This window comes from Heterodontus francisci, chromosome 18, assembly GCF_036365525.1.
Source record: "Heterodontus francisci isolate sHetFra1 chromosome 18, sHetFra1.hap1, whole genome shotgun sequence".
Classification (NCBI taxonomy): domain Eukaryota; kingdom Metazoa; phylum Chordata; class Chondrichthyes; order Heterodontiformes; family Heterodontidae; genus Heterodontus; species Heterodontus francisci.
This window is the reverse complement of record NC_090388.1, coordinates 63,947,223-63,973,495: the sequence shown is the minus strand read 5'-3', so window position 1 is coordinate 63,973,495 and position 26,273 is coordinate 63,947,223. Positions and strand designations below refer to the sequence as shown.

General features: G+C 44.7%; 1 protein-coding gene across 1 annotated transcript in view; it reads right to left on the bottom strand.

Moving 5' to 3' along the window:
* The window catches only part of LOC137379354 (alpha-aminoadipic semialdehyde synthase, mitochondrial-like), a 70,243-nt gene extending 44,965 nt beyond the window's left edge, over positions 1 to 25,278 (bottom strand). Inside the window, exons 1-4 of the mRNA XM_068050059.1 lie at positions 25,195 to 25,278; positions 21,696 to 21,758; positions 21,530 to 21,597; positions 12,895 to 13,016 (exon numbers count right to left, since the gene is read on the bottom strand). Of these exons, the coding sequence (XP_067906160.1) occupies positions 12,895 to 13,016; positions 21,530 to 21,597; positions 21,696 to 21,758; positions 25,195 to 25,278 (337 nt within the window). The remainder of the gene's footprint in view (positions 1 to 12,894; positions 13,017 to 21,529; positions 21,598 to 21,695; positions 21,759 to 25,194) is intronic.
* Positions 25,279 to 26,273: the final 995 nt, after the last annotated feature.

Below are 26,273 nucleotides of genomic sequence, written 5' to 3'. Positions count from 1 at the left end.
CCAGGTCTTGCTGCATTTCTACACGGACTGCTTCAGTATCTGAGGAGTCACAAATGGTGCTGAACATTGTGCAATCATCCGCGAACATCCCCACTTCTGACCTTATGATTGAAGGAAGGTCATTGATGAAGCAGCTGATGTTGGTTGGGCCTAGGACACTACCTTGAGGAACTCCTGCAGTGACGTCCTGGAGCTCAGATTATTGACCTCCAACAACCACAACCATCTTCCTTTGCGCTAGGTATGACTCCAGCCAACGGAGGGTTTCCCCCGATTCCCATTGACTTCAGTTTTGCTGGGACTTCTTGATGCCATACTCAGTCAAATGCTGCCTTGATGTCAAGGGCAGTCACTCTCACCGCATCTCACCTCTTCAGTTCAGCTCTTTTGTCCATGTTGGAACCAAGGCTGTAATGCGGTCAGCAGCCCTCGCGGAACCCAAACTGAGCGTCACTGAGCGGGTTATTGCTAAGCAAGTGCTGCTTGATGGCACTGTTGATGACACCTTCCATCACTTTATTGATGATTGAGAGTAGGCTGATGGGGAGGTAATTGGCCGGGTTGGATTTGTCCTGCTTTTTGTGTCCAGGACATACCTGGGCAATTTTCCACATTGCAGGGTAGATGCCAGTGTTGTAGCTGTACTGGAACAGCTTGGCTAGGGGCGCGGCAAGTTCTGGAGCACAGGTCTTCAGTACTATTGCCGGTATATTGTCAGGGCCCATAGCTTTTGCAGTATCCAGTGCCTTCAGTCGTTTCTTGATATCACGCGGAGTGAATCGAATTGGCTGAAGTCTGGCATCTGTGATGCTGGGGACTTCAGGAGGAGGCCGAGCTGGATCAACAACTCGGCACTTCTGGCTGAAGATTGTTGCAAATGCTTCAGCCTTATCTTTCGCACCGATGTGCTGGGTTCCCCCATCATTGAGGATGGGGATATTTGTGGAGCCATCTCCTCCAGTTAGTTGTTTAATTGTCCACCACCATTCACGGCTGGATGTGGCAGGGCTGCAGAGCTTAGATCTGATCCATTGGTTATGGGATCGCTTAGCTCTGTCTATTGCATGCTGCTTATGCAGTTTGGCCCGCAGATAGTCCTGTGTTGTAGCTTCACCAGGTTGACATCTCATTTTAAGGTATGCCTGGTGCTGCTCCTGGCATGCCCTCCTGCACTCTTCATTGAACCAGGGTTGGTCTCCTGGCTTGATGGTAATGGTAGAGTGGGGGATATGCCGGGTCATGAGGTTACAGATTGTGGTTGAGTACAATTCTGCTGCTGCTGATGGCCCACAGCGCCTCATGGATGTTTGCATTGCATTGCTAGATCTGTTCGAAATCTATCCCATTTAGCACGGTGATAGTGCCACACAACACGATGGACGGTATCCTCAATGTGAAGGCGGGACATTGACTCCACAAGGACTGTGCGGTGGTCACTCCTACCAATACAGTCATGGACAGAAGCATCTGCGGCAGGCAGATTGGTGAGGACGAGGTCAAGTATGTTTTTCCCCTCATGTTGGTTCCCCCACCACCTGCTGCAGACCCAGTCTAGCAGCTATATCCTTTAGTACTCGGCCAGCTCGGTCAGTAGTGGTGCTACCGAGCCACTCTTGGTGATGGACATTGAAGTCCCCCACCCAGAGTACATTTTGTGCCCTTGCCACCCTCAGTGCTTCCTCCAAGTGGTGTTCAACATGGTGGAGTACTGAGTCATCAGCTGAGGGAGGGCGGTAGGTGGTAATCAGTAGGAGGTTGCGTTGCCCATGTTTGACCTGATGCCATGAGACTTCATGGGGTCCGGAGTCGATGTTGAGGACTCCCAGGGCAACTCCCTCCCGACTGTATACCACTGTGCCACCACCTCTGCTGGTCTGTCCTGCCAGTGGGACAGGACGTCCCCAGGGATTGTGATTGCAGTGTCTGGGACATTGTCTGTAAGGTCTGATTCCGTGAGTATGACTATGTCGGGCTGTTGCTTGACTAGTCTGTGGGACAGCTCTCCCAACTTTGGCACAAGCCCCCAGATGTTAGTAAGGAGGACTTTGCAGGGTCGACAGGGCTGGGTTTGCCGTTATCGTTTCCGGTGCCTAGGTCGATGCCTGGTGATCCGTCCGGTTTCATTCCTTTTTATTGACTTCGTAGCGGTTAGGTACAACTGAGTGGCTTGCTAGGCCATTTCAGAGGGCATGTAAGAGTTAACCACATTGCTGTGGGTCTGGAGTCACATGTCGGCCAGACCAGTTAAGGACAGCAGATTTCCTTCCCTAAAGGACATTAGTGAACCGGATGGGTTTTTACAACAATCGACAATGGTTTCATGGCCATCATTAGACTAGCTTTTAATTCCAGATTTATTAATTGAATTCAAATTCCACCTTCTGCTGTGGTGGGATTCGAACCCATGTCCCCAGAAAAATACCCTGGGTCTCTGGGTTACTAGTCCAGTGATAATACCACTTTGCCACCGCCTACCCTCCTGTGGAGCCACAGGAATGGGCGAGGTCTTAAATCAATACTTCTCACCTGCATTTACCATGGAGAAGGGCATGGAAGCTGGTGAGTTCAAGGGAGGAACAGCGATATCCTGGAGCATATCAACATTACAAAGGAGGTGTTGTTGGAGGTTTTGAAGCGCATTAAGGTGGATAAATCCCCAGGGCCTGACCAGGTGTATCTAGGATGTTATGGGAAGCAAAGGAGGAGATTGATCGGGCCCTGGCAGAGATTTTTGTATCATTAGCCACAGGTGAGGTACTGGAAGACTGGAGAACAGCTAATGTTGTGCCTTTATTTAAGAAGGGCAGCAGGGATAAGCCAGGGAACTACAGGCCGTTGAGCCTTACATCAGTGGTGGGAAAGTTATTGGAAGGGATTCTGAGAGACAGGATTTATATGCATTGGAAAGGCAAGGTCTGATTAGGGATAGTCAGCATGGCTTTGTGCGTGAGAAATCATGTTTCACGAATTTGATTGAGTTTTTTGAGGAGGTGACCAAGAGGATTGACGAGGGCAGGGCGGTGGACGTTGTCTACATGGACTTTAGCAAGGCCTTTGACAAGGTCCCGCATGGTAGGCTGGTCCGGAAGGTTCAAACACATGGGATCCAGGGTGAGCTAGCAAATTGGATACAAAATTGGCTTGGTGATAGGAGGCAGAGGGTGGTAGTGGAGGGTTGTTTTTCAGATTGGAGGCCGGTGACCAGTGATGTGCCACAGGGATTGGTGCTGGGCCCTCTGTTGTTTGTCATATATATTAATGACTTGGATGTGAATGTAGGGGGCATGATTAGTAAGTTTGCAGATGACACCAAAATTGGTGGTATAGTGGACAATGAAAAAGGTTGTCTAAGATATAGATCAACTGGGAAAGTGGGCAAGGGATTGACAAATGGAATCTAATGCAAACAAGTGTGAAGTGATGCATTTTGGGAAGTTAAACCAGGGCAGGACATATACAGTGAATGGCAGGGCCCTGGGGGGTGTTGTTGAGCAGAGAGACCTTGGGGTGCAAGTACATAGTTCCCTGAAAGTGGCAACACAGGTAGACAGGGTGGTGAAGAAGGCGTATGGCATGCTTGCCTTCATCAGCCGAGGCACTGAGTACAAGAGTTGGGACGTCATGTTACAGTTGTACATAACGTTGGTTAGGCTGCATTTGGAGTAGTGTGTGTAGTTCTGGTCGCCGCACTACAGGAAAGATGTGATTAAGCTAGACAGGGTGCAGAAAAGATTCACAAGCATGTTGCTTGGTTTGGAGGGCTTGACTTACAAAGAAAGATTGGATAGGCTGGGTCTGTTTTCCCAGGAGCGAAGGAGGCTGAGAGGGGACATGATAGAGGTATAAACAATTATGAGAGGCATAGATAGGGTAGATAGCCAGAATCTGTTTCCCATGGTAGGGGTGACTAAAACTAGAGATTTAAGGTGAGAGGGAGGAGGTTTAAAGGGGATCAAAGGGGTAAAATTTTCACACAAAGAATAGTGGGTATCTGGATTGAGCTGCCTGAGGAGGTGGTGGAGGCAGGAACAGTAGCAACATTTAAGAGGCATCTGGACAGGTACTTGAATGAGCAAGGCATAGAAGGATATGGAATTAATGCAGGGAAGTGGGATTAGTATAGATAGGCATTATGGTCGGCATGGGCGGGGTGGGCCAAAGGGACTGTTTCTATGCCGTACGACTCTATGACTCTATCAATATCTCTTTGTAAATTTATGCTTCAATCTACACTGCTGACAATGTAACATTCATGCCACACAAACGCCAGGCAATAACCATCTCCAACAAGAGAGAATCTAACCACCATATGAGTGCAGTTCCAACACCACCATCCAGGAAAAAGCAGCCCGCTTGATCGGCACCTGGACAATGATGTCATCAAGTAGGTTGAGCATTCTCTCAACATCCAACAAGACCTGGACAGCATTCAGGCTTGGGCTGATAAGTGGCAAGTAACATTCATGCCACACAAGTGCAAGGTAATTGTTAATTCTACATCAATAGTGTTTAGTTATAAGCAGGTGGAGGGCATTGATTGGGGTTTCACCTGAGCATGTAAAAGAGACACTTACTGACACTATGGTGCCATTGAATTAGGAGGAGTATGTTTGCAATGTTTCACTGAATAAATTTAAGACTAAGTACAGACTGGCTCCAGTATCATCCTTCACTGACTAGCTTTCAGGAATAAAACAGCAATGCGCATCTCCAACGAGAGAGAGAATCTAACCATCTTCCCTTGAGATTCAATGGCATTACCGTCACTGAATCCCCCACTATCAACATCCTGGAGGCTAACATTGATCAGAAATGTAATTGCACCAGACATATAAATACTGTGTCCACAAGAGCAGGTCAGAGGCTAGGAATTCTGTGGTGAATAACTCACCTCCTGACCAAGGCACAAATCAGGAATGTGATGGAATACTCTCCACTTGCCTGGATATGTGCAGATCCAACAATACTCAAGAAGCTCAACACCATCCAGGACAAAGCAGCCCACTTGTTTGGCACTCCATCCATCACCTTCAACATTCAATCCCTCCATCACTGGTGCACAGTGGCAGTAGTGTGTACCATTTATAAGATGCACTGCAGCAACTCATCAAGATTCCTTTGACAGCACCTTCCAAACCCATGATCTTTACCACTGAGAAGAATAAGGACCGCAGACGCATGGGAACTAGAGCATGGCTACCCAAGCCGAACCTGACAGCACTCGACATGTGTTGGGATCAGGTCGGGTCGGGTCGCTCTTCCAGGTCTGGCATTTGGGCTCGGCTTGAGTCAGGCACAGTGACATCCAGGACGTCAAGGCGGGAAGCACTCCGCACTAGTCTGCAGTGAGCGATTCCATCAAAGGTAGAGCACGGCCTCTTCAATAAAGTTGATTATATTCCGGTGGTCAGGTCGGGTCGGGCGTGGGAAAGAGGACTCAGGCCGGGTCGGATGTGGTTCTGTCAGGCTCAGGTCGGGTTTCATTCGCAGACCCGAGCAGACCTTTAATGGAAACACCAACACCTGCAGGTTCCCCTCCAAGTCACTCACCATTGTCACATGGCACTATATTGCCATTCCTTCACTGTCGTTTTGTCAACATAGTGGAACTCCCACCTTTCAAAGCACTGTGGGTGTATTACACACATTGGGCTAGATTTTGTGGCACCAGTGGGGCTCCTAGCACCGAGCCAAAAAAGGGAACGGAAACCCAGGCCGCTTTGAGCCCCTCGGCGCAATCCTATGCTGTTCCTGAACCAAGATGCCCAGCTCCAGGAGTTCTGACTCTTTAAAGATGTGCATCCTGCCTCCAAGAGCTGCCGGCCAATCACAGGGCCAGTAGTTCAGCAGCGCCATTGGGAGCAGTGACCACTGCCGGTACTGCAGAGGCCTTGGACCCAGGCCCAGCGCTGGAACCCAAGATGTCAGGTAAGTGAGGTGGGGTTGCCGGAGCCATCGAGAAGGCCCGAGAGGGGTATGTGGGACGGTGGGCATGAGATCCAGGGACGGAGGGTCCAGAATGGTACTGTTTTTGCCAGCATAGGTCCTCCATGGGGCACAGATAGCCAATGGAGGTGTGAACCATCCCAAATCCGCACATTTAAGGGCGACTTACCTGTGTGGTGGAGGCACTACCTGCTGGTTAAATTGCAGCGGCGGGGGGAAAGAGGCCCTTAAATGGCCGTTAATAGATGGGGGGGGTGGAGGGGGAGAGAATGGGAAGACGTGGGTGTGGAAGATCGGTGGGGGGGAAAGAGGGGGGTAAGACAGGGTGGAAAGATGGGCAGGAAGACGGGGGGGATGTCAGGGGAAAGTCGGGGGGGGGGGGAGACAGAGGGGTGGGGAAGACAGGAGGGGGGGGAAGAGAGAGAGATGGGGAAGACAGGGGGGCAAGACAGAGAGGAGGTAAGGCAGAGATGGGGCAAGACAGAGAGGGAGAAGGGGAGAGAGAGAGAGAGAGAAAAAGAGAGAGAGAGACACAGACAGACAGACAGAGAGTGATCAAGATCTCTCCTGACAAATGGACATCTATCCAGAATACACACATCGCTGCAAGAAGTGTGCAAGTAGACACTGACTACTTGTGCAAGCAAATACAATGACAGGTATTTCACTAAATCAGTGTCCAACATCGAAACAAGAAAGTAAGTCAATAAATTAGTCTTCTCATGCAAAGCTTCTGAACAAAAATTGCATGTTTATTGTTGTTTTGATGAATAGTTAGATGAATTTTTAATGTCGTTATCTTTCCAAAATTGTCTCTTCGGCCACCTATGTAAAACAAAACTTGTAATGTGCCCCCCCCACACAAATAAGTTGGACACCCCTGCTCCAAGTCTTTAACCTTGTGTTTTAAAGATATCTAGCGGCTAGGCTATTTTAAAACACATGTTTAAAGGCATGTGTTATGTAAACATTTCTTAAATGGCAAAAGTCACTTAGGGAATGTCTTAATTTCTATGCTTTGGCATGCATTTTTTCACTGGGGACACAAGCTCAGTGACATGTTTAAAGTTGCTGGACTTTTATTTCTATATAAATCACAATTCAGCCGCAATCCATTTGGAATCATATTGTTCTAGAACCTGCATTAAGGGGAAAACAGGCATGAAAATCCAAGGAATCTCCAGAAGTCAGCACTTTAAGTTCCTCATGAATACAAGAGTATGGTAAATAGGGCTGCGAGATATTGGCAAAAACAGGATGCTGCTGACCCATAGACAATAGTTTGCAAATACAGTGTAACAGATAGCTTTAATAAACCTTAAGCTATGTTAAACTATCTACGATTCCTTAACAAAATCTATGCTGCATTTGTAGTTTAACAAACTGTCGGGGAAGACGTAGGAAAAATGTATTATGTTTCAATGACCGTGTTAGAAACAGTCATTAACTGCTGTTTTTAAACTGTGAATTTGATTAAAGGTCAATTTTTACAAGAATGTCAAAGATCGGTAACTGCAATGAACATAAATTACTATCCATTTAGAGGGCAGATAACCTGAGCGGCCAATGTCATTTGAAAGTTGTCTGTATCATATAATTACATTAGGTTAAAAGTGCACCTTTGCTAACAGGTAATGGATTTGGCTTGGACATAGATTGGTTAGTTTCAAGTACAATCTGACATATAGTAACTAAACATTTTGTAACTGATTAATATATGCAGTAAAAAAAGCTCAAACATTTGCAGAAAAGCCTTTTGTTAACAGTTATCTTGTCAGAGTTGATTAGGAATCGACAGTGATAGACTGAAATATGGACATAGGTGAATTTAAGAGAATTGCTTAATTGGAGGAACTGAAGGGCACTCTTTATTTGTAATTGTGTTTATCGAATTTGTGTCACTAGCTTTAGTGAGAAATGACATTTTGTCCATGAGAGATTCTGTTGTTTCTGTATTTTAGAATCCAGGACCTAGCTTAATAGCCTGTAAAGATGAATAAACTAGATTTGGCTACCTACCGTTAATCTCTCTGTCCCTTCCTGTCCCACTCTGCTTTTCTGTTACATGATTCGCCTGAAGTACTATATGCTCCATCCTATAAAATTCTCCTGATATGAAGATCACTACCCTTTTGTTGGCTGCTCTGTCTTCAGACACATATTGTAAGCAGGTGGAGAAGTTGCACAGAGACCATCACGGATTAAATTGTCTTTTGACTACAGCACTGAGAGAAATGGTCCCTCTTCCTTTTGCTGATTTTCCTACTGTGTCAATCCAATAACCACAATAACAATCCTCTCCTTGAGTTTCATGGTTTATTGGATGAATTTGCACTCCTAACACAGTGCGAATCCACAAAGGTCATCCACTAAGGTCCATTTACCGCCCTGTGACATGGTGCAAATAGCACCATGGCAACAAAGGTCATTTGCATTGGCATTGTATACCGTTTTGCTTGTTAGCTAGCTAATACTGCTACTCTCCATTGATGTTTGTATGCTTAGCTACTTTATTTCTAGGGAGAAATGTGTTTTAAATTGAACTGTGTTTTGATGGCATTGGATTATACACTTTATATACAGATTAATTGCCCCCATGTCCGTGGCTAAGTCAATAATTTTGTCAGATGTCTGTGGTGCAACATGTTGGTGCCTATCCCTGATCAACCTTCTCTGTTACTTCATCAAAAAATTTAATTAGATTAGTCAAGCATGACCTGCCTTTTACAAACTGTGCTGGCTATCCTTAATTTTTAAAAATTCATTTCATAGGATGTGGGTGTCGCTGGCACGGTCAGCATTTGTTGTCCATCCCTAACTGCCCTTGAGAAGGTGATGGTGAGCCACCTTCTTGAACTACTGCAGCCCATCTGGTGCGGGTACACCCACAGTGCTGTTAGGGAAGGATTTTGATCCAGTGACAGTGAAGGAACAGCAATATATTTCCAAGTCAGAATGGTGTGTGGCTTGGAGGGGAACTTGCAGATGGTGGTGTTACCACTTGTCTGCTGCCCTTGTCCTTCTATGTCGAAGAGGTCGCAGATTTGGAAGGTGCTGTCGAAGGAGGCGTGGTGAGTTAACTCAAACCTCTCCAAGTGCCTGTTGTCTTTTTCCCTGATTATTGTTTCTAAAACTTTACCCACCACTGATGTTAAATTAACTGGCCTGTAGTTGCTAGGACTATCCTTGCACCCTTTCTTGAATAAAAGTGTCACATTTGCCACCCTCCAATCCTCCAGCAGCACCCCATATTGAGGGAAGATTATATGATTATGGCAAGCCTGTCCACTGTCTCTACCCCCACTTTCTTTAGCAAACTGGGATGTGAGCCATCTGGACTAGATGACTTATCCAGTAGCTCCCCCTCTCAGTTTTTACCCTATCCGTTGCCTCTATCTCTCTGCTTCTATCAATATTTTGTCAGATTCCTCTTCTTCAGTAAACACTGATACAAAGTACTAATTAATCTAGCCTTGCCCTGTGCCTCTAAGCATATATTACCCTCTTTGTCCCTAATATGTCCCTATTCTACTTCTTGCTGCTTACTATTTTTCGGCTGGTAGAAGGTGTTTGGGTTCCCTTTCATGTTGACTCTCATTCCATTCCCATGTTCTCTCTTTGCCACTCTTATTTTCCTCTTCACCTCCCCTCTCAACTTATTGTATGTGACCTGGTTCTCACTTGAAGAATTCACCTGACATGCATCATATACCCTCTTTTTTTGCTTCATCACAATGTCTATCCCTCTCGTCATCCAAGGAGTCCTGTTATTGGTTCCCCTACCTTTCACCATTGTTAGAATGTACCCAGTCTATACCTGAAGCATCTCTTCCTTAAAGGTAACCCATTGTTCTGTTACAGTTTTTTCCGGTCAGTCTTTAGTTCAATTTTATCCTGGCTAGATCCTTTATCACGACATTGAAATTAGCCCTCTTCCAATCTAGCCATTGTACCTTATATCGTTCCTTGCATTTCTGCATTACAATTCTAAACCTTATGGTACGATGATCACTCTTACCTAAGTGCTCCCCCACAGACCATTGGTCCAACTGCCCCACCTCGTTTCCCAGCACCAGATCCAGCAATACCTCCTTTCTAGCTAGGTTCTGAACATACTGATCAAGGAAGTTCTCCAGAACACATTTCAGAAATTCTTCCCCCTCCTTTCCCTTTACTCTAACATTATCCTAATCGATATTTGGGTAATTAAAGTCCCCCAGTATATAGTTACACTATAGTTCTTTCACATCTCTGATTTCCCTGCAGATTTGTTCCTCTATCTCTCTCTGACTATTTGGAGGCCTATAGAATACCCCTAGAAGTGTGATTATACCCTTTGTGCTTCTCAACTCTAACAAAATGGATTCTGTCCATTCCCCCTCAAGGACGTCCCCTCTTTCCAACACTACAATGTCTTCCCTAATCAGTACTGCCACCTCACCTCCCTTTTTTCCTTCCCTGTCTTTTCTGAAGACTTTATATCCTTTATATTAAGCACCCAGTCCTCATTGTTTTTAAGCCACATTTCTGTTATTGCCACATCACTTACTTAGTTACCTCTTCAAAAAAAAATCAATCCGATTCATCAGACATGACCTACCCTTTCCAAATCCATGCTGGCTCTCTTGAATAGCTGAAAATTTTCAAGATGTTCAGTCAGTCCACCCTTAATTATGGACTCTGGCAAGTAAGTTCCTGACAACAGATGTTAGGCTAACTGGTCTATAATTCCCTGGTTTTCCCCTCTCACCTTAAATGGTGCAGTGACATGCACAATTTTCTAATCTAAAGGAATGGCTCGCAAATCGAGAGAACTTTGGAAGATTACAGTTCGGACATGTGCAACGTTCGCACCTACCTCCTTTAAAACCCTGGGATGGAAATCATTCTGTCCTGGGATTTTGTCACTCTTTAGTGCAAATATTTTCTTCATTATTGTTATTTTGCTTTTATTAATTTGGTGAGTCCCTGGTTCAATATTAGTTTCCTTAGAATTTCCAGCAGCGATAAAAACTGTTACAAAGCAATTATTCAGCATACCCATTTCCTTATTTTCAATGACAATATTTCCCGACCAACCTCTTTTTCCTAATATACTTGCAGATTTTTCTGTGTTGATTTTGATATCCCTTTTCATACCCCCTTTCTGTAGTTCTTGCAATCTCTTTTGTCACCCTTTGCTGTTTTTTATTTTTCCCCATTTGCCAGGATTCGTGCTTTTTTCGCATTTTTGTATGTTTTACCTTTTAGTTTAATGTTGTCCCTCACCTCTTTAGTTGTCCATAGCATTTTTTTGGTGTTACCCCACGCGCGTTTCGTGAGTCAGCCAAGGGTGGTAGCTGCTTTCCCTATGCATGTATCGAGCTCTGCATCAAGGGACAGATTGTCTGTCACCGTGGATCCAAGGTAGCAGAATTTGGTAACCACTTCCAATGAGGAGTCATTTAGTGAGATCAGGGGCAGAGATGCAACACCTTGTCCCATAACCACAGTTTTCTAGATTCTTATAGTCAAGGAGTACAAGTTACAGGCATGGGAGAGACAGTCCATGAGTCTTTGTAGCTGTGTTTCCGTGTGAGCTAAAAAGTATATAAACTATCATAAGCTTTAAAGTGAGGTATAAAGTTGTTCTCGATCATATTAAATTCTTTTTTGAACACCTCCCATTGATCTTCTGTCGTTTTACCTATTCCATAACAGATTTGCCAAGTTTACTGTGAACATTGTTGCACTGAAGGCAGCTTTAACTAAATTTTGGTAGACGTTTCACATTTCTTCCTTTCAAATACTACATGGAACTTACTGTTTTTTAAAAGTAGTTTCTATTTTCATTTAATAATACAAGATACAGTTAGCGTGCAAATAGACATAAGCAGAGGAAGTATTTGTGAGAACATTTATGGAATAGCTCCTACCATTTCTAATTTATGCAAGAAAGAAAAATAGAGTAACATATCAGGTGGAATGATTCAGCAGAATTGCTAAGTGCAGTACTGTTGAAGAATCAGACACAAACAGTAATCTGTTTCTTTTCTTTCAGGTAATAACTGACTTTGTGAGAAACGTAGCCCACTTAATAATAATTTACACCAAGTCAAACTCTGAAGAAGTAAGTTTATTTAACGTTCTTGCAAGATCGGGTGTCCTACAAGCAGGCACACCGATCAACATATTCAGTTCATGTTTATACAATACAAATCCATTTGTCCACGCCTTTATTTTACATTATTGGTTATAACGTATTATGACACTAACCTATCCTATGGTTGCTACAGTCTCCTCCTCTGTTTACTTCTCCCCCTACTCTAACTTTCTAGCCCCTAACTCTTGTTTTTGTTTTACCTTATTTGGCTCTCCATTGTGTGTTTCAACTTGCAGCTGTCAGCCTTTATCTTAGTGGGGCAGTTTCTTATTCACTACATCCTTTGTTCTAACTCTTGCTGTTTCTCTTTTATCTGCCTAAGCACAATTTTTAAGTGATGTACTGTCCCAAGGTCTTTACTTACATACCCTTATCAGTTCTCTTTTTCAGTGATTTCATTATGTTGTGTACAAATTACTTCTTGGTAACTTTCCACAAGCTGTAGAAACAACATTTCAGTATTTCTTATTCTCATAACTTCCTGTGTATTTCCAGAATTTTCAATTACTGTTTCAGTTTTCCCTTTAGCTCATCTTTATTTTTTTGTTTTATATTAATTAGAAATGGTAGGCGTTACTCCGTAAAGATTTGCACAAATACTTCTTCTGCTCAGCTCTGTTTGCACACGTTAACAATCTCACTGGAAACATCAATCAAAAGGAATCTTTTCTGAACTTATTTTCAAAGTCAGTGCATGTAGTCACCAGACCAACATGATGACTACAATAAAATGCGATGAAAGTATCCTTGATGAAGAGTAGCACCTGTTTTAATATTCACCACTTAAGGTACAAATGGTTACTTACCGACAGTCACCTCAATGTCAGTGTCCCGGGTGATATAGTCCAAGACTGGTCCAGAAACATAACCAGCTCCAAGCAACAGCACGCGGCCTTTTGCACTCATGTTCCTTATTTGAGCAAACTCCCTAAAATCATCGTCAGACATTTTAGATGAACTGCAGTCTGCTGAACGACACAATTCTAACAATATTGTTAGAGAAAAAATATTGTATGCAAATAGATCAACTTAATGAATTTTGAAATTGCATTCATTCGAATTCTGTTTCAAAAGTTAATTAACACAAATACAGCACCAAACAAAATTCATGAATTTGTATCGACATATTGCAGTCCATAAGGTGGATATTGACAGGGGCAGGTGGGTATGCGGGTGGGTAGAGTTGCTCCCCACCAGAAGTCAGCCTGACTGACAGGCTTTGCTTTCAGTCAGGCAGGGAAAACTCTGGGGCTGGAAGGTCCGATCCCGGACCCTGGATGTGGTGGGGGCTGAGTTTGATCTTGGTGGACTTTGTATAAAGTGTCGGAGCAATGGAGACCATACACACTCCGGTAAAAGCCCTTAACTTACTCACTGGAACGGGACTCACTTTCCCTTCTGCTGACGGATTTCCGGAGGCCAAGGTTAAACCTGCAAAGCTGGTTAAAGCAGAAGCTGCCACTCCCATTCATATATTAAACTGCCAACCAGCCCCCTGGCAGCAGGTCAGCTGCTCGTCCCTTGTCCTGCCTCCATTAAACCTGGAAGTGGGCAGCTTGGAGGCGAGTTTCATATTCTTGGAATTTTAACATCTGTGCTTATCCCCAACCCGCCCGTTTGTACATATTTCACTGTTAAAGCTGACAGTTTCTAAAGCTGTTCAGCAAATCATTACCCTATTGGTGAACCATTCGCTTTTTTAGCTGGTACAACAAATTTGCACCAAGACAGTAATATGCCTTCAAATAACGGTAGAGTTAAAAGATTAAGAAACATCCTTGTAGAAGAAGCAAGTTTCCTGCAGTTCACATAAGACCATGCAAGATGTTAAAGGTAGAATCAGGAGATAAACTAGCAGCACCATGCAAGGAATCTCAAATCTGGTTATCGAGGAGAGTTAGCAATTACATTACCACTACCTTGTTCGTTCAATTATAACATTTGGCCAAGATGGCACAGGATTTATTGAAGGCTTTCCTGATCTTCCTTTATTCGGGTGAATCTATGTTTTTCTTCACTGTTGCAGTTGACGTGTGTCTAATAACAAACTGACTCCTGACAACGCAGCTAAGCGCCAATGTCATCAGTGCCTTCCCAACTGTACACATGCGCAGAAGTATCTTCCTGCCGTGTGGTGCGGCGCATGCGTAGTTTACGCCTACACCCTGTTGACCAGGACTAATACACGCATGCGCTCTAAAACGTCATCGCGGCCGGAACGGGGCCGTTCACTCCTCGCTTCCCCTCAACCATTCATTCGCCGCCACATTCCCTTCTCGTCCTTTCACTCCTCGCTACCTTCCGTCAGCCACACACCCGCCCTCGTTGCTGTCCCCTTCGGCATCGCCTGAAGGAACATCGGGGGGCGGGTGCAGGGGCAGGGAACGAGCTGCCAAAACGTCAAGCGGCCGAGGGTTGACAAGGCGACGCAGGAGCCAGTGCCCAAGAAGAGGGAAGTGGCGAGGTGTGGAGCGAGCCACCTTCCGGAGGGGGGAGAGTGTGGCCGAGCTGGGGGAGCGGTGAGGGCAGGAGCGAGTGGCTGAGGGGGGAGAAACGGCGATTGATGGGCGCGGGGAGGAGTGGCGAAGAGAAGTGCGATGGCTTCCATCTGAATTATGAAAGATGAGATTATTTGGTTCTGTACTAGCACAGGTACTGTTGGGGTGGGATGGAAGCAGCGTTCAGAGCAGCTCCAGAGACATCACAGACAGTTTGTTTCAGTGGAGGAGGCTGCATTTGCGCATGTGCCAGTACTGTGCCATGTAGTGATTGCATTGTCAGCAAATGCAGCCATCAAATAATGGAGAGAAAATCCTGGGAGAAACATTCCTGAAATTTGAGATTTCAGGAGTACAAATTTCTAACATTACCTCCTGAGCACCTACCAGTTAGCTTAACATCTGTCTGAGGGAAAAAGAAGCTATTATTAAAGATATTATAGCAGGGCATATCAAAAAAAAATCAAGGTAATCAGGCAGAGTCAACTTGGTTTTGTAAAAGGGAAATCATGTTTAACCAATTTATTGGAGTTCTTTGAGGGAGTTACATGTGCTGTGGATAAAGGGGAACTGGTGGATGTATTGTACTCTGATATCCAGAAGGCATTTGATAAGGTGTCACATCAAAGGTTATTGCAGAAAATAAAAGCTCATGTTGTAGGGGTAACATATTGGCATGGATAGAAGATTGGCTAGCTAACGGAACAGAGAGTAGGCATAAATGGGTCATGTTCTGGTTGGCAAGATGTAATGAGTGGTGTGCCACAGGGATCTGTGCTGGGGCCTCAACTTTTTACAATTTATATAAATTACTTAGATGAAGGGACCGAAGGTGTGGTTGCTAAATTTGCTGATGACACATAGGTAGGAAAGTGACTTGTGAAGAGGACATAAGGAGGCTACAAAGGGCTATAGATAGATTAAGTGAGTGGGCAAAGACCTGGCAAATGAAGTATAATGTGGGAAAGTGTGAAATTGTCCACTTTGGCAGGAAGAATTAAAAAGAAGCATATTATCTAAATGATGACAGATTGCAGAGCTCTGAGATGCAGCAGGATCTGGGTGTCTTAGTGCATGAATTGCAAAAGGTTAGTATGCAGGTACAGCACGTAATTAGGAAAGTTAATAGAATGTTATCATTTATCGCGAGGGGAGTTGAATGCAAAAGTAGGGAGGTTATGCTTCAGTATACAGGGCTTTGGTGAGACCACATCTGGAGTACTGTGTACAGTACTAGTCTCCTCACTTAAGGAAGGATGTAAATGCGTTGGAGGCAGCAGAGAAGGATTACTAGACTAATACCTGGATGGGACGGGCTGTCTTACGAGGAAAGATTGGACAGGCTAGGCTTGTATCTGCTGGAATTTAGAAGAGTAAGATGAGATTTGATTGAAACATATAAGATGCCATTTCAACACTCCCCCCTGCTCTCATGCTCACATCTCTGTCCTGGGATTGCTGCAGTGTTCCAGTGAACATCAACGCAAGCTCGAGGAACAGCATCTTATCTACCGATTAGGCACACTACAGCCTGCCGGACTGAACATTGAGTTCAATAATTTCAGAGCATGACAGCCCCCCACTTTACTTTCATTTTTAGTCATTTTTAGTTATTTTTTCTTCCTTTTTTTTACATTCCTTTTTACATTTTTTACAATCTTTTTTTGCATTTATTTCATTTCATCTTAGTTTGTTCAGTTTGCTTACCCACTGTTTTTTTCAGGTTGTTTTTCTTCAGGTTTGCACTTGCTGCTGTTCAATATTCAGTATATTCACACCTAATCTGTACTAATGCTTTGTCTTTCAACACACCATTAACATATTGTTTGCCTTTGCTCCGTGACCTTTTGGTCAGCTATGTGGCCTGGTCCAATCTGCACCTTCTCCTTTGTTATCTCTTGCCCAACCCCCACCTCACTTGTTTATAATCTGTGACTTTTCTAATATTTGTCAGTTCCGAAGAAGGGTCGCTGACCCGAAACGTTAACTCTGCTTCTCTTTCCACAGATGCTGCCAGACCTGCTGAGTGATTCCAGCATTCCTTGTTTTTGTTTAAGACCCTGAGGGGTCTTGACAGGGTGGATGTGGAAAGGATGTTTCCCCTTGTGGGAGAATCTAGAATTAGGGGTCACTTTCAAAATAAGGGGTCGCTCATTTAAGACAGAGCTGAGGAGACATTTTTTCTCTGAGGGTCATGAACTTTTAGTAATTCTCTTCCTCAAAAGGTGGTGAAAGCAGAGTCTTTGAATATTTTTAAGGCAGAGGTAGATAGATTCTAGATAAGCAAGGGGGTGGAAGGTTATCAGGAGTAGGTGGAAATGCAGAGTAATCAGTTTAACCATGAAACTATTGAATGGCGGAGCAGGCTCGAAGGGCCGAGTGGCCTTCTGCTCCTAATTTGTATGTACCTTATTTTGAAGGATTATTATTTCAAAGCCTGACAATAACAAAGTTATTGCACAATTTTTTCTTAAGGTGGTAAAAAGATCAAAAATTCTGGAAATGCACAAGCAGAGAGACTAATGTTTTCAGTGTGTTACTTTTACTGAGCTCTGATGATGAGTCGCTCCTGTAACATGAACCTACCTTGCTCTCTTCCAGCAAATTTTATTCTTATTTTAGAGTTTTATAATTTTCTATTCTCATTTTACTTTTCTAGTGTTACAATGTCTCAAGTATTATTCCTTCCTGTGTTTAGACAATACAGATGTGCCTCACATTAATCTGAAGACTTTGTCAAATTTATGTATCTTGTCAGGCAAACCCCACCTGCCAAGAGTGAGGAAAATTAATTTTGCCACATGAACATTGATTTTATACAGTTGTTGGTGAAGAAAGAATTTGCTTTGGCTCGAGAGAGACATTAGTATATCCACAGTCAGTACTTCAAAGAACAAAGGGGCTATTCCCTGCTCCAATTTAATCCACAATGGACTTTTGATTACCAGATGTTGAAGGTGGAAAGGACAGCATTCCAGATTACCTGCTAAGATGGCTGAATACACAAACAGACGTGGGCGGACCAGTTTGGTCACATGGCTGGCTGATTATTGGAGTCTTTTGAATTTGAACTTCCAACAAGGGATTTGAAATCAGAAGGCTGTTAGCTCCTGGACTGAGAACACCTCTCTACTGTCTGTTCTCATCAACTTCGGACACCATAGAATACATATAAACACCAAGAGAGTAAAGTTTCCTACAGTGAACAAGGTTTAAGAAGAACACTGGGACCCAAAGAAAAGTAAGCGCTGTCTACAAACAAGAACTCTGCGGCGAGCTGGAACTACAGAAAGAGTAACAAGAAACCCCCTTTAGAGACTGCCTGAAACTCTCCATTTTATTTTTCTTCTATTTTCTGTCCCTATTTACGTGTGTCTATCGCATGTGAATGCTCGCGTGCGTGCGTCGTATATCCATAGGCATTAACGATATTAGAGTTTAAGTTTAAGGTTTAATAAGTTTCACTTTTCTTCTTTAAACCAAGGTCCAAGGACACAGACCTGAAAGTTAACTCTGCTTCTCTCTCCGCAGATGCTGCCTGACCTGCTGAGTTACTCCAGCACTTTCCGCTTTGCTGCCACATACACACCCTGCTGTGTTCCGTGTCCTGTGAAGTTGTGATCCTCTTCTTCCACTCAAGTGTAACATTCCTTCTTGTAGGCGTGCTGCACCTGGGTGAATAATCTTAATTTTTCACATTCCAGGACGTGAGACTTAAATGGATCATAAAAGGTATTACAGAGGTTTACAGAGAACACGCTGACACAAATGGGAATGCACGGGTGTCCCACAATGTAAATATGTCTTTCACTAAATGTTCCTCACCAATATGTGTGTCCTTTTCTCTGTGTGAATGATGTGTGCCAGCATGTAGCGCCAATGTCACATCCGTTTGCACCATTGGCCTTTCAGAAGAGCCAACGTATGCAATAACATCATTGCCATGCCACCATTACTCATGAGCATCTCTATGGCCTCAGTAACATGGACATTGGCTCAGTCAGTTGCTGCCTCTAATGGTTTACACAGGGATGCTGCAGATGTGGACTGGTGCACGGCATGTGATCGAGGATGATGTGTGTCTTGCAGAGCTCATGTCGGTTCCTATGGAACTGACAGCCTTTGTCTGATAAGCCACTACCGTACATCCCTAGCTCACTGCTAGCCCTGTGCATAGAGCCTGGATTCCATCTGCCCTCCCGTGCGTCTTCCTTATTGTAGGTCCTCATAGTCTGAGGAGGAATCCTGTTGACGTCTCTCCTCATCATGCCAGGCCTATTGGGTGCTTGGTTGTGCAGAGCAGTAAAGAAAAGAGCTGGCCTTTTTGGTTGGTTGTACAGGGCATCACCCTATCCATATAGGCATTGGAGGCGCGCTTTCAGCAGGCCGATCTCCTCAATGATGGCTCATGTATCATGTATCTGGCGTTGTATCTTTCCTCTGCACCAGTGGTGGAGGCTCTCACCGGTGTTGGGAGCCATGTCTGCAAAGGATAGCCCTTATCTCCAAGAAGCCACCCCTCCATCTGAGCAAGTTCAGTGAAAAGCAGTGGCAGCTGGGACTGGCGAAAGACCCAGGTGTCATGGCAGCTGCCTGAGAAGTGGTCACGCATTTGCTGCAAGCATCTGTGGTGTTCACATACCAGTTTCACCGAGATTGAGAGGGCTCCTTTAATGAAGACGTCTGCAGGTGGTAGCCTGGCAGGAGGCCTGATGGTCACATGAGTGCAGTCTATGAACATTACAACCTATGGTTCTCCGGCAATGGTGCCAGAACCAATGGCCCTCTGGGCCTGGCTGTGAGAGTCCGTCCTGAAGCGGACATCCTCATTGGCCCTCCGGTGCAGGGCATTGGTGACCTCCCTGATGCAGCGGTACACTACTGACTGTGTGACTCCACAAAGGTCTCTGGCGGGCCCCTAAAAGGCTGCAGAGGTGTCAGGCTTGAGAACCGCTGCCACTATGAGGAACAAAGGCATGGGATGTCCGTTCAATGAAAAATCCGACAGTGTTGGCGGAGAGGCGGCAGGCTGCATAATCAGCATAGGTAAGTAAGCATTACATTATGCTAATTGTGGTGCCGCCGCCGTGCAACAAAGGGGCCACACCGAGGTCCTGCCGCCGTTGGTAAAAGGCGGCGGTCCCGTTTCAACGTTGTGGGTCAAGGCGGGCCTCTCCCTGCAGCATTTTACTGGCCCCCACACCATGACCCGCGGTGTCGAGGGGCCAGTAAAATTCAGCCCAGTGTGTTCAAAATTAAACCCTGTTACAATAAGACCAGGTGAAGACAGTAAAAGACCCTTAGACACCTTTCTCGCCTGGTGGTAACAATCTGATGCTGATGGGGTTGTGCCGTGGGCTTAAGGAATCTCCCTCGCATTCTAATGTGAGCAAGCTGATATCCCAAAGCACACATCTGAGGAGAATAATTAGGGCCTGGCAGTGTCACAGGGCAGGGCCCTCTATGGAAGAGGGATGCTCGTTTTGGGAGAAGTGAAGAGAAAGCACATTTTACGTCTTTTCTTCAATTAAAGTGAGAACTAATGTCTCGGAGAATCAACAATGTATATTTTCTGAAAGTATCCTCCCCATTTGTGCTGTTAAACACTAATATATGGAGAGGGGAATTTCAACTTAAGCCTAAAAGCAGGCATGAAGTGGGTGAACCATCTTCAGCCTCATTTTCATGTGAGTGAGCTCCAGCAGTGAAAGAGAAGATGGTCTCAATCTTCATACAAAATGTCAAACTGACCACGATCAAGCTGGCATTAAACTGAACAACGTGCATAATTGTGGATCAGAAACTACCTCACAGTGGCACAAACTGTGCAGTAGTGCTGTTGTATTAGTGAACAGCCTCTAAATAAGTGGTGTGGACCAAATTACCTGCAGCCCTCCAGGATAGTGTTTACCTATATTGGTCTTCCAGTCATTGTTAATGCTGGGGGTGAAATTTGTTTTGGGTGTGCACATAAAACAAGCTGTATCAAATCTGCTGCCAGTAATATGTTTCACTGAAGTCAATGCGTCTGAAGTTTTCAATTCAATTTATACTGCAGACCCTCAGTGTGCAAATATTTGATATGACAATTTGATCTGTGAGGTTTTAAATGGACTCACTGTCCACCTTCTTAGAACAGATAATATGCAATGTAAGCATCTTTAGATGAAGGACTACAAAATAAAACTATCAGAAAACCATCAACACTTCATGATTATAGCATGAATAAGTTTCATATTCAAAGGATTTTAAAATGAACAGAATATCAGCTTACTCAGGTACCCACCGCTTCCCCTCTCTGGCCTTACCATGATCAAAATCCCAAGCTGTTTTCATCTTGTCCTAGTGACAATATAAAACTACTTGTTACAATGGAAACCACAGATCAAAGGGAGGGAGGCGGGGTCGGGGTGGGGGTGGGGGAGGAAGAAAGAAAAGAGAGCGAACGCTCGAGAGGAACAATGCAAACTCCCGCAAGACTCACTGAACCATGCAGAACAAGAAAGGTCTGTCCTGAGTTAGCTGATCTCAGTCAGGGCAGAAGCCAAGAAGCGACAAATTGTCCTGGGCTTGTGTTCCTCATTGTTAACCAGTGACCTTGCTGGAAATGGGCATGTTGTGGATGGGATAAGTCTTTGATATGCTGCCCCCGACAGTTGAGTAATTGCTGACACTCCATGCCTAGATTCAGGTCTGAACAACAGTCACCCACAAAGCCATGCACCATTTGCAAAAAAACCGCAAAACTTTCCAAACAGCCCTATTTAAAATAATTCCTTTGCACCAAAGCACCACAAAATTCTCCCCCATCACCAGATGCCACCCAGAGGAACAAAATGCATCACTGCAGCTACTTACATTTACAGTGTTTATTACATACAGAGACAGGCATATCAGAGCATTTACCACAACACAGTGGATAGCTGAGGCCAGAGTAATTTACCTGTTCGCTCTTAGCCTCTGAATATATTTGAATTTAGGAGTCAGTGAACCATTGGATGCGATTACAGCCTAGAAATAATCAATTTGAAATACAACCATGCATTACATGTGACAGGAGTTGCAGTGGACAGCAAAATACGCATAGTCAAGAATGGAATTGCACTTACATTCCGGATAACCGGGGATAAACTGTTCTCCTTTTCAAAGGGTTGTGTAGCATCAGAGGACAACTGTACAGGGTAGAAATCATGGATTTTTTTTTAGAAAATCTCAAAGTCTCCAAGGCAGTCATTCCTTCAGGTAATTAATCTAAATGTAAACATTTCTTCTGTGTGCATTCTTCTTTTTCTTTGGCCTCCTTGTCTCGAAAGACAATGGGTAAGTGCCTAGAGGTGGTCAGTAGTTTGTGGAGCAGCGCATGGAGTGGCTATAAAGGCCAATTCTAGAGTGACAGACTCTTCCACAGGCACTGCAGATAAAATTGGTTGTCGGGGCTGTTACACAGTTGGCTCCCTCCTTGCACTTCTGTTTTTTCCTGCCACTTGCTAAGTCTCTTCGACTCGCCACTCTTTAACCCTGCCTTTATGGCTGTCCACCAGCTCTGGTGATCACTGGCAACTGACTCCCACAACTTGTGGTCAATGTCACAGGACTTCATGTTGCGTTTGCAGACGTCTTTTAAGCGGAGACATGGACGGCTGGTGGGTCTGATACCAGTGATGAGCTCGCTGTGCAATGCATCCTTGAGGATCCTGGCATCTTCCATGCGGCACACATGGCCAAGCCATCTCAAGCGCCGCTGGCTCAAAAGGGTGTATATGCTGGGGATGTTGGCCGCCTCGAGGACTTCTGCGTTAGAGATACGATCCTGCCACCTGATGCCAAGGATTCTTCGGAGGCAGCGAAGATGGAATGAGTTGAGACGTCGCTCTTGGCTGACATACATTGTCCAGGCCTTGTTCCCGTAGAGCAAGGTACTGAGGACGCAGGCTTGAAGCACTCGGACTTTTGTGTTCCGTGTCAGCGTGCCATTATCCCATGCCCTCTTGGCCAGTCTGGACATAGCAACGGATTCCTTTCCCATGTGCTTGTTGATTTCTGCATCGACAGACAGGTTGCTGGTGATAGTTGAGCCTAGGTAGGTGAACTCTTGAACCACTTCCAGAGCGTGGTCACCAATATTGATGGATGGAGCATTTCTGATGTCCTGTCCCATGATGTTCGTTTTCTTGAGGCTGATGGTTAGGCCAAATTTGTTGCAGGCAGCTGCAATCCTGTCGTTGAGTCTCTGCACACACTCTTCTGTGTGGGATGTTAATGCAACATCATGAGCAAAGAAGAGTTCCCTGATGAGCACTTTCCGTACTTTGGTCTTCGCTCTAAGACGGGGAAGGTTGAACAACCTGCCATCTGATCTTGTGTGGAGGAAAATTCCTTCTTTTGAAGATTTGAACACATGAGAGAGCAGCAGTGAGAAGAAGATCCCAAACAGTGTAGGTGTGAGAACACAGCCCTGTTTCACGCCACTCAGGATAGGAAAGGGGTCTGATGAGGCACCGTTATGCTGAATTATGCCTTTCATATTGTCGTGGAATAAGGTGATGATACTTAGTAGCTTTGGTGGACATCCGATCTTTACAAGTAGTCTGAAGAGACCACATCTGCTGATGAAGTCAAATGCTTTGGTGAGATCTATGGAAGCAATGTAGAGGGGCATCTGTTGTTCGCGGCATTTCTCCTGTAGCTGGCGAAGGGAGAACAGCATGTCAATGATGGATCTCTCTGCTCGAAGGCCGCACTGTGCCTCGGTAGACACGCTCAGCCAGCTTCTGGAGTCTGTTTAAAACGACTCGAGCGAAGACTTTCCCCACTATGCTGAGTAGGGCGATTCCATGGTAGTTGTTGCAGTCACTGCAGTCACCCTTGTTCTTATAAAGGGTGATGATATTGGCATCGCGCATGTCCTGTGGTACTGCTCTCTCATCCCAGCACAGGCAAAGCAGTTCACGGAGTGCTGAGAGTATAGCAGGCTTGGCACTCTTGATTATTTCAGGGGTAATGCCGTCCTTTCCAGGGTTTTTCCATTGGCTAGAGAATCAATGGCATCACTGAGTTCCAATTTTGTTGGCTGTTTGTCCAGCTCATACATGAATGGCAGAGACTGGACTGCATTGAGGGCGTTATCAGTGACAACATTTTCCTTGGAGTACAGTTCCAGGTAGTGCTCCACCCAGCGGTCCATTTGCTTGCATTGGTCAGTGATCGTGTCCCCTAATTTAGAGGGGGCGATCTTCTTGATGTTTGGCCCAAAAGCTCTCTTAATGCCATCATACATTTCTCTGATGTTTCTGGTGTCAGAGGCCAACTGAATACGACTGCATAGGTATTGCCTGTAGTCATTTGCACAGTGCCTGGCTGTTCTTTGTGCAGCGCTTCTGGCTACTTTAAGTGTTCCGGATATTAACTCACTGGGGGCTTCCTTGTAGTTCAACAGTGCAGTGCGCTTAGTGGCGAGGACAGGTTCCAGCTCTTCAAAGTGGTGTACATTAATGTGTACATTAATCAGCAATAAAATCACAATCACTTCAGTCTAGGTCAGCTGATAGGACACTAAGAACTTGAAGTACAAATTACTCTCCTGGACGCAGACAAAACTCTGAAGGAATTTTAAATAGCAACAGAAAATGCTGGAAATGCTCAGCCGAGCTGGCGGCATCAGTGGAGAGTGAAACAGAGTTAAAGTTTCAGACTCTTCGTCGGAACTGGGAGTGCTTAGAGATATAACTGTTTTTAGGTAAGGCAGAGAAACCAGGGAGGGCAGGAAAGAATAAATGGGGAAGTCTGTGATAGGGGAGAGTCAGGAGAGATTAAATGAGAAATGGAGTGATAGTGAAAAGCGAAAAGAGATGGTAATGGGACAAGTAAGGAAACAAAGGATATGTCTAGAGGAGATGTGAATGGAAAAGCTGCCATCCAAAAATAAAAAGGGGCAGAGGTTATGATCTGAAACTGTGAACTCAATGTTGATTCTGGAAGACTGTAAAGTGCCTCGTCAAAAGATGAGGTGCTGTTCCTCGAGCTTACACTGAGCTTCATCGTGTAGGAGGCCAAGGACAGAGAGGTCAGAGTGGGAGTGGAGCAGATAATTAAACTGACGGGTAACTAGAAGCTTAGGGTGACACTTGCAGACTGAACCAACGTGTTCTACAAAGCGATCACCCAATCGGTGACCACCACCAAACACATCTTCCCTTCCCCTCATGTTTCAGCCTTCTGAAGTGAACGTTCCCTCTGCAACACCCTAGAACACTCCTCAATCAGCCCAAACACCCCCTCCCCTTCCCACAGCACCTTTCCATGCAAGCACAAGAGATGCACACCTGTCCTTTTACTTCCTTCTTACCATTCAAGGCCCCAAACACTCCTCCAGGGTGAAACAGCGATTTATTTGTACTTCTTTCAATTGAGTATACGGTATACACTGCTTACAATGTGGTCTCTACACTGGGGAGGCCAAAAGCAGATTAAGTGCCCACTTTGCAGAACACCTTTGTTCAGTCCCCAACATAGCCCTGAGCTTCCAGTCGCCTGTCATTTTAATTCCCCAGCCCACTCCCATTCTGACCTCTCTGTCCTCAGCCTCTACACTGTTCCAGTGAAGCTCACCGTAACCTCAAGGATCAGTACCTCATTTTTCAGCTTTTTTTTCATTTCACTATCATCCCTTTTGTCATTTAATTTCTCCTTCATCCCCAATTGTTCTTTCCTCCTTCCCCCCTTTCCCTGCCTAGCTTAAAAACTTTATGCCTGTAAGTGCTCCTTGTTCTGAGGAAGGGTCATCAACCTGAAATATTAATTCTGTTTCTCTCTCCTCAGATGCTGCCAGACCTGCTGAGTATTTTCAGCACTGTGTGTTTTTATTTCAGATTTCCAGCATCTTCAGTACATTGCTCTGGTGAATTTCTGTCTGGCTTAAAAACAACATTTAAACTTCCCTCCAGAATGAGTAAATGCTAACCCTGCTGCAAAAACAGACAGACAGGCCAACCAAATCTTACATACTTTATGTAAAAACAAAAGAATGGCGCCATTGCATATATTTTGTTATGACCGAGGCGTGAGGAGTGCATTCTTTATTCTAGTTCCACTTCTCCAAGGGTCGCAACATATATTTAAATTTTTTCCCACTTTCCGATACGGTGAATCATAGACTCTATTTTTATCCCAGAATAAAACACATCAACCAGTTTTCTTTAATAAACAAAATTATAATTTTATTATAAAATAAGTCTTAACCAGTAATTAAGTAAAACATAAACACAAAGAATGAAATGTAAAGTTCCTTATTTACCTTAGCCCCTCACACTCAAACTCACACACCCACATATACTGGTTAACCAGGAAAATAAAAGGAATTTTTGTTTAGAGCTCTGTTACAGACAAAAAAACCCACTTGGGCTGAATACTCGCTTATTCTTGAAGAAACAGCAGATGAGATATGTTGCGTTCCAAAACTGGCATACAGTCTGGCCTCTGAGTACACGTAGACTGGAGTCTTTTAGAACAATTCTTTTCAGACATTGAGAATTAATTTATCAGGCTTTTCTTCAAAGACAGAAGACGAGATGAGTTGACACAGTGGACTTCTGAGGGTCTTTTAGAGAGGTGTTGGAAAGCTGGGCTGGGTTGTGGTCTTCTGCTTCCTTGGGAATTCTCTTCTCTCATGAAGTTCTCTTCTCCTTCTG